The sequence below is a fragment of the Malus domestica genome, chromosome 05, assembly GCF_042453785.1.
Source record: "Malus domestica chromosome 05, GDT2T_hap1".
Taxonomy (NCBI): domain Eukaryota; kingdom Viridiplantae; phylum Streptophyta; class Magnoliopsida; order Rosales; family Rosaceae; genus Malus; species Malus domestica.
In genome coordinates, this window is record NC_091665.1 from 35,407,722 (window position 1) to 35,422,483 (window position 14,762).

Below are 14,762 nucleotides of genomic sequence, written 5' to 3' on the forward strand. Positions count from 1 at the left end.
GAGTTCTTGGGATCGGTTTTGATGATGATTTTGGCGGAGAGGTCGCTGCAATTGGTGTAAAATTTGAACACCACGATTCTCTCAGATTAGGCTTCGTCGGAGACTTGAATTGAATTGGATGCTTTTGCACATGAAATTTGCAGATCAACCATGGGTCTGAGGTCTGGGTGAGGAAGACGAAGTGCCTAAGTTTTTTTGTTTTTTTCAATTACCAATATATTTGGTGTACTCAATAAAAAAAAAAACCAATATATTTGTTTTAATTTTAAAAATTAAAAAATATATATTGAAAGTCAAATAATTTAAGTTCGATTCTTAACAAACGAGAATTTAAGCTATATTATCACTAGTCTATTATGAGGTTAAGTTCACCGTCTTTTCTCTAGTTTAGTTAATATCGTTTATTCAAAGAACAAAACTGGTAAAGGAAAATTATAAATTTTCAAACACAATTCCATAAATATTTAGTTTTAAAGAAAGTAGCCACTCAGTATTATGGTTTGGTAGTATTCCTTTTTACTTGGAAGTGAGAGGTCTTAGGTTCGAATCTCGTGGATGACGAATTTGATACCAAATTAGACTGTCATTTGTGTGGCTTAGCCGAACTTTCTCTCCTCTTAAAAAAAAAAAATTGAAAGTAATGTCCACGTGTCAAATAATGAGTGGGGAATGTTAAAAGGAGGCAAGAGGGTGAGGGGAAGGTGGCTATATATACAGGGCATTGCCACATCCATAGTACATAACATCCAAGCTAGCTAGCTGTAGCTTCGAGGGCTCGGAAACTTGTTGAAGAGATGGAGGAATTACATCGGGCTGCTTTAGCATATTACAACAATGGGGACCGTAATCTTCAGCTACTAGCATCAAACTTCTTCCAATCCATGGACCAGAATGGCGACGGCATAGTCAACCTAGCCGAGTTCGTGACATTTCTCCAGCAAAACGGCTACGGTTGGATTGGCCGTAACTTCTTCTATGATCTGGATCGCAACCTTGTCGGCGGTCTGGATTTCCATGAAGTGCTCACATTTTACTACATAATTAAGACCAGGAACTTGTGGTGCAGGCGATGTGGAGTGTGGCTCACAGGGCTGTATTTTACGTGTGTCGAGTGCTTCGACGGAGCCCCCGATAACTATGATCTATGTTCTGGTTGCTACTCGGGTAGGGGTTTATACACCACCACACCTGCTTCTTGGATAACCATATCCTGCTCAGATCAAAGAGAAGACAAGGTACTGGTCTTCCAAACCTCAATCTGGTAAGTGACATAATATTCATATGCACAAGTATATTCTGTATATTTGAAAACAAGATGTAAATTAAGAAAATGACTACTGTATTATTATTTTTGTGCTAATTTTACAAGGCAATGTTTTAAATTTTTATAATTTATAGTAAAAGATTTTAAACTTGAATGTAAACGGAAGAACACGGTAAACACGAAATTTTCCTGAAAGGAAAGAGACAAGAACAACGTGCACAAAATAATATTTGTATTTGATGATTTTTGGGTTACAATCTCTCTCAAATTTGATCTTCTGATTCGATCTCCGTAAGGTGTGTATTTGTCGATGTGCGATTGATCCAAAGGGTCGTTGGGCTTGATCTAAGGATGAACATTCTTCAAGGGCCGTGGGCTTGATCTTTGAAGGTGGATTTGAGCGGATCTTCAAGGAGCCGTTGGGGCTTGATCTTGAGGATGAGTGTTTCTTCAAGGGCCGTTGAGGCTTGATCTTGAATAACGGTGATGAACGGATCTTCAAGGGCTTTTGGGCTTGATCTTGAAGAACAGTTGGATGTGTGGATTTGTCGACGTTGTTGATCCAAAGGGCCGTTGGGGCTTGATCTTAAGATGAACGGATGATGAACGATGAACACTTTCTTCAAGGGCCGTCGGGGCTTGATCTTGAATTGGTGGAAGTTCTTCAAGGGCCTTTGGGGCTTGATCTTGAATTGGTGGATTGTTGATCCAAAGGCCGTCGGGGCTTGATCTTGGAAGAATGATGAACGAAGAACGAAGAACACTTTCTTCAAGGGCCGTCGGGGCTTGATCTTGAATTGGTGGATGATTGTTGATCCAAAGGGCCGTTAGGGCTTGTGGAAGAATGATGAACGAAGAACGAAGAACACTTTCTTCAAGGGCCGTCGGGGCTTGATCTTGAATTGGTGGATGATTGTTGATCCAAAGGGCCGTTGGGGCTTGATCTTGGAAGAACGATGAACGAAGAACGAAGAACACTTTCTTCAAGGGCCGTCGGGGCTTGATCTTGAATTGGTGGATGATTGTTGATCCAAAGGGCCGTTGGGGCTTGATCTTAAGATGAACGATGAACGAAGAACGAAGAACGAATAGAGCTTTCTTGATTCTTTGGGAACCTGAATGCTTGAGAGATTCGGAGTTTCAGAGCTTCAGAGCTTCAAGAATTTTGCCTAATGATTTTGGTTCCCCCTAAAATGAATGAAATGGGCTTGTATTTATAGAATTTTCCAAGGCCTAATTTTGAATATAATATCCCAGATGAAATAAGTCGTTTCTACCAGGTGTTGACACGTGTCCTGTTTGATGATTTTTCCAACTCATTTCAATTTTTCGTCGAGTCACACACTACGTGTAAAATTTATGTAATACATGAGCGTTGAAACTTTGATTTATCGGTCAACATTTATTTACCGAAATTTCGATGTCTACAAATGCCCCCACTTCAAGGCGCGTCGTATACATGTGTTTGTCGCGTGTAGGAGATGCGTTTTTGAAGTCCCTTAATGTAGATGTTGATCCAAGGGCCGTCGAGGCTTGATCTTGAATTGGGCTGGAGATTTCTTCAAGGGCCGTTGATGCTTGATCTTGAACTGGGCTAGAGATTTCTTCAAGGGCCGTTGAGGCTTGATCTTGAACTTTGTTTGAAATTCTTCAAGGGCCGTCGGGGCTTGATCTTGAACTTTGTTTGAAATTCTTCAAGGGCCGTCGGGGCTTGATCTTGAATCGGATTAGAATTGTACGGTGATGCTTTGCTCTTTGGCGATGTTGTTGAAGCTTCTCGAGTTCTTGGTTTCAACTCAGGCTCCTTCTGCTGGGTTGATTGAGTGTGCAGGCAGCATTCTTCTCTGCTTGTTTCTTCTGCACGGCAGGTAGGCACGAGGTAGAGGTGATGGTCTATTTCTTTGTTCAATCTGTCCAAGTGCCGACCGATTGCTTTCTTTCTCCTTGTCTCGTAAGCAAGAGCAAGGGTAAAGGAAAAACATGCCATGAGATATCTTTGCCTTTGACTCTGATGATATGAGATACTTTTGCTTTTGAAGAAGTATCTTTCCACAGGTTTATTCTTGAACTGGGCTGGGGAACTTCTTAGCAAGGAAAAATAGACTTGATCTTGAAGATGCATTAGCACGTTGTCTCCACATGCTTTAAGGTATCATTTTCACTTGCCTTATCTGTTCTCCAGGCAGATGTGGCAGCTTCTTGAGTTCCTCAACTCAGACTCCTTCTGCTGAGTTGACTGTGCAGGCCGCAATCTTCTCTGCTTGTTCCTTCTACACGTTGTCTCCACATGCTGCAAGGTATCATTTTCACTTGCCTTATCTGTTCTCCAGGCAGATGTGGCAGATTCTCCCAAATCTCCCAAATTGCTCTCTAACTCACAAATTGACTCTCACCAAATTGTCACACGAATGAGCCACACAAAATACACTAACCCTAAGGTTCTATTTATAGTGCATAGGACTTAGTTACAATAAGAATCCTAATAGGAAATAAATCCAAATCCTAATCAAATAGGTAATTAACAAAATATCTCCACCAAGGAAACTAACTAAGAAGTCAAAACCAAACCCAAATAGGACACCAAAACCAAATAGGTAACACAAACCTAATTTATTGCATCGTCCTAATTTTGAGCCAAAAACCCAACAAATCCAAAATCTAATCATTTTTTTTACTGCAAATACGATGTTCATTAATAAGGATGAAATACGTACATATCAAAGAGAATATGGTGCTATTAATGGACTTTGATAAAATTATGTTGGAGATTTCAACCCAGACAAAACGTCCTGCGCCAATCAACCAACTATTAAAGCTATTCTCATAAAAAAAAAAAAAAAAAAAATCAGAGATTACATCCGGAGTTCCTCAAAACATGATACTTGATTAGCTGAGACTAAACCCGTTTTCGCCAAATGATACGCCACTTTAATCGTTTCTTTTCGACTAAATTCGAACTTCCAGGGGGAAAGGCTGCAGCAAAAGACGACCATCATGTAATAGAATGCCCAAATGGGCCATTGTTGGTTGTTGCATCCCACTGTAGTGCCCTGATGACCAACAAAGCATCTCCCTCGAACGTCATTTGTGTTACCGCTAGCTGTCTTCCAAAATCCACAACTTCACGAGCTGCAAGAATCTCTGCCAACAGAGGTGAGCAAATCCCAGAAAGATTCATCGTCTTGGCCGCCACAAACTCTCCATTCTCATCGCGAACCACCACCCCAATTCCTCCGATAGATCCGTCTTCATCCCAAGCACCATCAAAATTACATTTGAGCCACCCGTTAACAGGTTTCTGCCATTTCTGCGTGGTGGACACCCTGCTGGCAGAAGAGAATGCTTTTGTTTTGGAATGAATGTATTTCTATTCATCTCTCAAGGAGGGATTTATAAGATATTACAATCCTATCACTAAGGAAAGAAATAATTTACATAAAAACATAATAAACTAAGATCCCCAATATTACAGGAATATATGCACAAAAGTCAACACTCCCCCTCAAGTTGGTGCATATATATCACACATGCCCAACTTGTGTATGAAACTTGAAAATTTATGACTTGATATAGCCTTTGTGAGGATATCTGCCAACTGATCGTTTGTTCTTATTGCCGGTACCTCAATTATCTTCCCTTCCAATTTTTCTTTGATGAAGAATTGATCAACTTCAACATGTTTTGTTCTATCATGTTGTACTTGATTATGTACAATGTCACGGACAGCTTTATTATCACAAAATAATTTCATTGGTTGATCATGTTCTATACCCATATCCTTTAGCAAAAGCTTAAGCCACAAAATTTCACAAATCCCCAAGGCCATACCTCTGTATTCAGCTTCTGCACTGGAACGAGCAACCACGTTTTGTTTCTTACTCCTCCATGTAACCAAGTTACCCCCAACGAATGTGAAGTAACCTGATGTTGAGCGTCTGTCATCCACTGAACCTGCTCAATCTGCATCAGTATAACCGTCAATGCTAATATGGTTATTCCTTTTAAACAAAATTCCTTTTCCTGGACTTCCCTTCAAATACCGCAAGATTCTGATCATTGCATTCATATGTTGTTCTCCAGGATCATGCATGTATTGACTCACTACACTTAAGGCATAGGCAAGGTCCGGTCTTGTGTGTGCCAAGTACATTAAATGCCCTACTAACCTTTGGTATCTTCCTTTGTCTACTGAGACTTGGTTAGGATCAACGTTAAGCTTCAATCCTTCCTCTAATGGTGTAGCTATTGGCTGACAAGCTGACATGCCAATTTTGTGCAACAAATCAATAATATACTTCCTCTGAAACAGGAAAATTCCAGAACTACTTCTTGACACCTCAATCCCTAGAAAATATTTTAGGGATCCAAGGTCCTTCATCTCAAATTCTGTAGACAGGTATCTTTGCAAGGCTGCACATTCTTCTGGATCATTCCCTGTTACCACCATATCATCTACATACACAATAAGTGCAGTAAGTTTCCCATATCGCCTTTTCAGAAATAGAGTATGATCGGAGTTACTTTGTTTGTAACCAAATGCTCTCATAGATTTTGTGAATCTTCCAAACCATGCTTGAGGAGACTGCTTCAAACCATACAAGGATTTCTTCAACCTGCACACCTTTTTCTTGTATTTATCTGGTGCATTACATCCTGGTGGAAGATCCATATAAATCTCTTTTGTCAAGTCTCCATGCAAGAAGGCATTTTTCACATCGAACTGTTGTAAAGGCCAATTAAGATTCGCAGCCAAGGACAACAAAACACGGGCTGTGTTGATCTTAGGGTTGGAAAAAAATCCCAAAAATCCCAAACCAAACCAAAAAAATCCCGATCCCAAACCAAAATTCGCGAAATTTTCGATATGTCATCCCGAATCAAACTGAAATTTTCGATATTCCCATACCGAACCGAAAATAAATATTATATATATATTATTTCTTAATTATAAGAGAATTATTTCAACCGTTCATTGTTTTTAATCTATGTCGTTCATTTGTTTTTAGGTCAGATCCCATTTCACTTCCGTAGTTCCGTTCCATTGATTGATTCCATCCATCAAACTCAAAGCGCAACCCCTGAGCCTCCCTCACTGAGCCCTCATCTCATCTGTATGTGTCGAATTTCGACCAGCCACGGGCCCACCACCACACCATACTATCGTCTTTGACTCTCTAGCCTTCTTTCACCACATAGCCACCGCTCTCTCTCTCGATCTTTCTCTCTCAGGCGATTTTCTCTCACGGACATAACTCGTGATCTCTCTCACCACCACACCAAGTCTGAGTCTCACTCTCACCCCAAATTAGGTAATTAATTTAGTGTTTTGAAATCTAATTTCTGTCTTCCTTTTGAAATTTAATTTAGGGTTTGGAATTAATTTTGCTTGCAGAGTTCACTTTTCACGACAATCTTGAATCTTCCCCTATTGGTTTCAGAAGAGCGAAAGGCTATTCAGTCTTGGGATCGTCTGCAGAAGCCACACTAACTTAAGGTGAGACGTCATATATATGTCTTCTCCTTCTTCAATTTTTTATTTGTTGGGATTCTCTGTTTTTGCTAATGTAAACTTGATTTTTGGGTTTGAATTGGAAGATGGTGCAAAGTACAAACCCATTTGATATGCTAGGGTTTCTAGTGTGTGTGTGTGTGTGTGTGTGTGTGTGTGTGTATTTTGCGTTCTCAATGGATGATGAATATATTAATCTAGTTGAAATGATAGGGATGTGAAATAGAAGGAGAAAGTTATGATGAATTTTGTCATGATATCATGGATTAGTAAACATATAGTCAGTTGTACCGTCTTTTTTTTTTTGTTGGTAGATTCTGCTTTGAAGTTTTCAAATGGTTTTAAGTTTTAACTGCTAACGATATTGTTAGTTCAGTCAAAATGTTTTAGATGATCAGCTTTCCTGATTCCATTATAGCCTGCTATGTAGAATAATAGAACCTTGTTTAAACCTGGACACTGAAAAAGAAACAGAATCACATTTAAGAACTCTCGCATATCATTCACTTAACTTAGCTATATATAGCTGGCTGCAAATTCAGCTAAAGACCCATGAATTAACTAATTGCTAATCACATAATTAACTGTTAGTTAGCTAATTGACAAATAAGATGCTTACTCGTCAAGATGACTAAACTAATTGACATAACATCCTATCACTGAGACATGACGTTACAAAGTCTGTAGGTTTGCCAGCCCCTAACTGTTTAAGTTTTTATGATTCAATTTCAAATACTGATGCTTTTGGTCAAACCAGTTTGATGACATGAATATTTAGTCTACGATCATGTACATTTAAATGCAAATTAATCCTTTTTCCTAGTTCCACTCCTTAACTAATGCCAAATATGAAAGCTCCATTATTTACTAAAGAAGTGAGAAGAATAATTGAATAAACGTGTTGTGATGCACTTGATTAAGCCGCGGTTTGGGCAAGGAGAGTAGAAGAGAGTAGTTTTGTAATGTTTTAGGAAATTGGACACTTTGCTTTTGGTTTTTTAATTAGTTGAGTTTTTCAACCACTCTTTGACACTTGGTTGATCATGCCTCATTATGTACTTTTGTTCTCCCAATCTTTTCATACTGCAGAGAGGAAGAAACTTCTAGATTACTGATCATATTAGTCTACTATGATGCTGTGTTGTTAAAGAGTGATTCTCTACTAATTATTTTCTTGAATTATTATTCTTCAGGTTGTTTTTCTTGAACCTGCTGATGCTCGAGCAGCTTTTAAAGGTTTAGCATACAAGCGCTACAAATAAGTGTTGATAAACTTGTATGTAGGTTCCAGCTTTCATGTTTGTATTATCTTTGTGGGGGTGAGGCTACTTATATTCTCCTAGTTTAGAAACGAGCTGGTTTTTATTTGCTTCCTAGTTCAAATACACGATACTTCTATGTTGAATGCTCAGATTTTTGAACCATTTATTTTATTTATTGATTGGAATTTGGATAATATGTCAAATTTTAGTCCAAAAGTCCAAAACCATTTCGGGATTCCCGATTTGTCCCGAAATCCCTAAACTATTTCGGGATTCCCGAAAATTTGGTTTGGGATCGGTATTGAAATTGGGATTCCCAAAAATTTCGGTTTGGGAATCGTGACGAGTTTCGATATGGGATCCCATATTGAACCACCCTTAGTTGATCTTGGCCACAAGAGCAAATGTTTCTGTATAATCGATTCCATATTTTTTAATGTACCTTTTTGCTACCAGTCTTGCCTTGAAGCGATCCACCATCCCATCAACTTTGTATTTCACAATATAGACCCATTTGCATCCCACATGTTTCTTGCCACCTGGCAAGTCTGTGATCTCCCAAGTAGCATTCTTCTTCAAAGACTTCAATTCTTCATTCATTGCTGCTTGCCAACGTGGATCAGCTAAAGCCTCATGCACACTATTAGGAATAGATACGGTAGATAATTGATATACAAATGACTTATTTGATTCTGACAAGTGGTTGGTAGACACATAATTACTTAACGGGTATAACACATTAGATTATGGGTTGGGTCTATTAACTGGGTACCTAGTTTTGCATTTAGGGTCTGCTTCATAAGTAAGTTTAGGAATACCTCGGTTGACACGATTAGGGAGACGACATGGTGGTGGTGCATCCGGGAGCGAAGACGATTGATTATGGATATTATGGCTCAAAGATGGTGAGACCGACTGTGAGGTAGCCAACAGCACTGAGTTGTCCAATAGTGAAGTAGGTAGGGAAGTTTCTGGCTGTGTCAATCCTTCTTATTCAAGGTTTTCAACATTGTTTTCATGTGAATGATCACCACTTGACTCCAAGACATCACCACTTAATTCCAAGTTATTCACATCATTATTCTCTTGTGAATCATCACCACTTTTCTCCAAGACATCACCACTTAAATCCAAATGACTCACAATATCTATATCAGGAACAGTATAATAAAGAGTTTGAACTTCTACCTGATTCTCCCCCTGAAGTCCATACTCATAATGGGCAAAGTACATATCGTTTTCATGAAATGCAACATCCACAGTGACAAACAACTTCTTAGTCGGAGGGTGATAACAGCGATATCCTTTCTGATTTAAGGCATAACCCACAAACACACACCGTAAAGCTCGAGGTTTAAGCTTACTTCTCTGCTATTTATGGAGATGAACGAAGGCCACACAGCCAAACACATGAGGTGGAAGATTTGGTACTGCATGAGCATCAACATGTGAAGAGAGAGCCTGAAGTGGTGTTTGAAAATCAATTTACAGGGATGGAACACAATTAATGAGATACGCAGCTAAGGTGAGAGCTTCTCCCCAATAGGACAATGGGAGATGTGCCTCGAGTAAGGAAGCACGAACAACCTCCAGAAGGTGACGGTTCTTGCGTTCTGCAACTCCATTTTGTTGTGGAGTATATGGACATGTAGTTTGATGAACGATACCCTGATGATCCAAAAAAGTACGAAGTTCAGAGTTCATATACTCACCATCATTATCACTTCTGAGAACCTGTATTCGTGACTTATATTGCACTTGCACCATTTTGTGAAATTGTTGGAACAAGGAAGTAACTTCACTTTTGGACTTCATCAAACAAACCCAAGTCATACGTGTGCAATCATCAATAAAAGTAACAAACCAATAAGCACCACCAAATGTAGCAGTTCTAGATGGTCCCCAAACATCAGAATGGATTATTATAAATGGAACAGAAGTTTTTGTAAAACTGGACGGAAACGAAGTACGATGACTTTTAGCCAATTCACAAACACCACATTTAAAGCTAGAAACATCATTCTTAAGAAAGAGGCTAGGAAACAACCTTCGTAAATAACCGAAAGAAGCATGACCAAGTCTACGATGCCACAACCAAACCTCCGAAGCTTTATTCTGCTCCCCCTGAGGTCCTCCCACAGTAAGAGCTTGAGTTAACATCTGGGTACTGCTCGATGTTAGTTCCAAGTAGTAAAGCTTCCCATTTCTAATACCATAACCAATCGTCTTACGAGTCCGAATATCCTTAAATACACAAAAGAAAGGCCAAAAAATCACAAGACAATGTAGGGCGACGGTTATTTAAGTGACATATAATAAATTATAATTAAGAGAAGGAACAACAAGCACAGTATCAAGACTAAGGGTATCTGAAATGGAGACAGTTCCTTCCCCAATAATAGGGGCAAGATTACCATTGGCAACACTCACGACAGTTTTGGTGGATGGTTTTAAGGTTTGTACCTATCTAGAATCACAAGTCATATGTTTAATAGCACCATAATCAATTATCCACGTATTATTCGTAACAGAGGCAGAAACCTTTAAAGCCTTACCATTCATACCTGCAGTAGTAGAGTCAGACACTTCTTCAACTATATTTTCAGGAACTATATTCACATCAGCAAACGTTGTACGCGCAGTCTTATTCTTATGTTCGATTTGGTCGAATCGAGATTGAGCGGTATGACTCCAGACTGCCATTTCCAAGCAGCTTCAATTAACACGGGGCAACAAGAAAGAAGCAACCACAAACAACCAATTAATGGTAAAAAACCAAATCAATGATTTTGTGCCCGTGTGGGCCAAAAAACCAAAAAAATAAAAAAACAATTGTGTTCCTTTTTTCTTGTTTTGTCCTTTCTGCCGTTTTTCTTTCTTCCTTTTTTATTTTTTTTTTCCTTTTCTTCTTCTGATGAACAATTGCAGACTTTAGCAAAACAACTTTAACGCAAAGAACAAAACTGCAGAAGTTCAGTGAACGACGGAACGGGAAGGAAAGAAAAAAAACAATAGTTGGCGACTGCAGATCTGTAGCAAAGCGTGGGTGGCTATCGGGTTTAGGACTTTGAAGAAGCAGCCGCGATAGGCAGACGGCGTGAGTTGTAAGGACGGGTACGGTTAAGGTGCGAGACGGCACGGTGGTACGATGGCGAGAATGTAGATGCGACTGTTGCAGTAATAACCTGCAAGTTTGTGGGCTATTCGATCTGGGGCAACCAGATGGCCCAGCGGGTTGTGGTAGGTGGATGCAGAGATCGGTGCGGTAGACTCGGGTCCAGCAACGACGATGTCACTCGCTGGTCGGACGGCGCGCTGCACGAATGGCTGCACGGCTGGTGGTTCTGGGTTCTCGGTCAGCAACGACGGCGTCGCTCGCTGGTCAGACGGCTCTGCACAACTAGCTGCGCGACTGATTCTTTTATTTTTATTTTTTTTTATTTATATATATAACCTAGGCTCTTGATACCAAGAAGAGAATGCTTTTGTTTTGGAATGAATGTATTTCTATTCATCTCTCAAGGAGGGATTTATAAGATATTACAATCCTATCACTAAGGAAAGAAATAATTTACATAAAAACATAATAAACTAAGAATCCCAAGATTACAGGAATATATACACAAAAGTCAACGCTGGCACTACAAGAAAAATGGGCTAAGAACACAATTGATATGTGCCCTTTGCATTTTCATTGAGCACAAAAACATATTTGTGCTTTTTAAGTTCCATTGAGCACCAAAGTATCTCAAATGTGCCCTCTAACAAATAAGCACATTAGTTTGTGTCATGTAATTGTGCCTACAAAAATTTGAAATGTCCTTTTAAATGTTAGAGAGAGATTTTTTTTTTTATTAATTTACACACACACAATAAAGGTTTTTGTGCCCTCTAATTGAATATATTTAAATAAAAAAATATGTTTTTGTGCCCTTTACATTTACCTTTTTCCCTATTCCCAACTCCCTTACACTCTTAATTATTTAAAACTAAGCCAACAAAATAAAAAAAATAAAAAATCAACAGTCATCATTGCACCAGAGTTTTATGTGGGTATTTTACTAATACGTCGACAAACTTAAGTCATTACTTTTTGTAATATGTTTGCTTAACAAAAATGGGAAAATGAAGAAATCGAAAAGACTTACCATATCCAAATTCATTCCTTTCTTTTTCAAATCGTTGATTGTATCTCGTCAATGGTCAATTGGTCATGAATTTGACCAAATCCTTAGAATTTGTAAAATTAACCATCGACACAATGATTTTAGCAAGATTCTTGTACTCCTAATATACATTCCCAAAATTTGGCTTAAAGAATGATAATTTTTCGGTGTGCCCGAAACACTGGATGATAGTCATTATTAAGTAGAGGGAAGTTTTATTTTTAAAGTGTCCCTCTACTTATAATGACATACGGTGTATGAACCTATGTTTCAAATACAATGAATATCTCCTAAAGAACTGCTAAGTTAAGTAGCTAAACAAATAGGAAAGTCCATGCAATTTTGCACGCATACCTTACTTCCGTTAAAAACCGCATTGACGAGAGTCTCATACAATTAATGGCAGTCTGCAGATGAAGAAATAAACACCATGGTAGTCTGCAAACGAAGAATAATTTAGCGAAATCGGAATTTGACACACTTTTTTTTATTAATGCACATTCATGTTTATAAATCATTTCGATTCCACAAAATAAAGAAGAATTAATAGACAATTTTTATTTACAGGTGTGTAGAAATCATTTCTTTAAATTTATTCCATTTTATAAACAACATCGTCAAGCGGTGCACTCAAATGACACAATTTGAAAATAAATGCCCATTGAATATTAATAATTATAAATTTCCTTTTTGTGACATATTTTAAAAATTGTGTCCAGTAAATAGTAAAAAATAATAAATCATTCCACTTTCCATACAAAAAAAAAACATGTTTGCACAATTATGATTTGTGCACGTGAATTATTTTAGTATTATTTATGTTTGAGTGGTGTGTCGTGGGACCCACCCACCTGTGAGTCCCTCTTCCCCGTGCAAACCCCCTCATTTTCCACTCTCTTTCTGCCATCCCCATCCCCCACACTCAAACTCGAATCCCTCATTTGAATTTTTTATTATTAATTTACAGCATACAATATGGGCTTTTGTGCCCTCTAATTGAATATATTTAAATAAACAAATATGTTTTTGTGCCCTTTAAACCAGATTCCACTTATCTGGTTCCTTTACACTCATTAAATTATTTAAAATTAATTTTTGACACCCCATGTGGGTCTTCACGCCTTCCTGTGTATCACTATCTTCTTCACTACAACACTCTTTCGTCTCTCATTCACACAACCCTTCTCTTATGAACTCTCTCTACTTCTCCACTCTATTCTCTGTAATATCCCTCACCATCTCTGTGCTCACTGCACAAAAAATCGCAGCACCATCTCCACCTCATTCGCCACTCTGGTGAACCTTGCCACCACCCAAACACCACACTGGCACACACACTCTCTCTCTCCTCTCTCCCCCTATCTCCCCCTCTCGGCTTCTTCCTTGACAGACAAAAGCACATAAGGAATGACGGTGGGGGAACTGCCATTCTCTGGCGAGGCAACCACCAACTTTATTCCTCTCGTCACCACGGACTCCCATTACTTTTTGCTTTCTGGAAACCAAAATCGACGCGGTGAAGTGACGAGCTCTGTCGCGGCCTGACTTCCCCGATGAGATTTTCCGTTGAATCTAGTATAGGTGAGTCTCGAAAACACCTTAGTTAGGTTCTCTAGGTTGTTTAGAAACGTTTTCATGCACTAGATGCCTGATTTGTTTAAGGTTGGATGCAATTTCAACTCGGGATAAATTCCCCAGATTTCCGGTGAGGCCCGCGAGTTTCAGGCTGATTTTAGGCTATCACTGGCCGCCGAATGGCCGTGAGGAATGTATATTTTGAATCCTTACCTTCGTAACTTTTTTTGGGCTTTTGAATCACTGAAAATGATTTTGTTTTGGGAACGAATTCTAAAACCCCTGGTGTAGCTGCATGGGATGGCGCGTGGAGCTGTGTGTGGTACTGCTGGGGATGGCACGTGGTGCACAGACGCCTTCACCGAAGGATGAATGGCTGAAAGGAAGAATATACGTTTGAAATCATTACCTTGTTTTTTTTCTTTAATTTATAATGTTGATTACTTGGTTCAGTCTGATTTGTCAAGAAGAGAAACTATGAGCAATATTTTCCTCTATTCAGATCTGGTGTTTTCAAATGTTTGTTTCAGGTTGTAATGTGTTACGATGTTATTTAAAAAAAAAATTTCTTTTTTTTTTAATATTTTACTGATAGGGCATAATTACAAAAATTGTGCTAACATGAATTTGAAATGTCACCTAACATATGTGTCGGAACAGGGGCACAAAAATACCCTTATCTGTGCTCAACCCTTTGAGCACCAATAGCCATATTGTGCTCTCTAATCAATGGTGACGCCCATAGAGGGCACAAATACAAATTTAGTTGTTGCATCGTTGCTATTGCTCTATGGGCACAATTGTTGGTGCTCTTTAGCCTCAAATGGCACATATAATTTATTGTGTGCAGTGCCCATTTTTGTTGTAGTGTGGTCCTTTTAACTTTGTGCCATTTTTTGTATTCGTTCAACCAAGTTCGTGTATTGCTATAAATATCCAACGGATCTAGAGCTGAACCACTCCACACAAAGGAATTGTGTTCCTTC

At 38.9% G+C, this 14,762-nt stretch overlaps 1 protein-coding gene across 1 annotated transcript; it reads left to right on the forward strand.

The window, feature by feature from the left end:
- The first annotated feature begins 794 nt into the window (after positions 1 to 794).
- Positions 795 to 3,136, forward strand: LOC114825157 (uncharacterized). Its single transcript, XM_029103536.2, has 2 exons — positions 795 to 1,235; positions 3,038 to 3,136. The coding sequence occupies exons 1-2, from the start codon at positions 795 to 797 to the stop codon at positions 3,134 to 3,136; spliced, it is 540 nt and encodes a 179-aa protein (XP_028959369.2).
- Positions 3,137 to 14,762: the final 11,626 nt, after the last annotated feature.

Bases quoted from the DNA above. Each gene is read 5' to 3' on its own strand.
- LOC114825157 (XM_029103536.2), top strand. From the start codon at position 795: ATGGAGGAATTACATCGGGCTGCTTTAGCATATTACAACAATGGGGAC. The intron at 1,236-3,037 runs GTACTGGTCTTC...ATGTTGTTGAAG, and splicing joins CAGATCAAAGAGAAGACAAG to CTTCTCGAGTTCTTGGTTTC.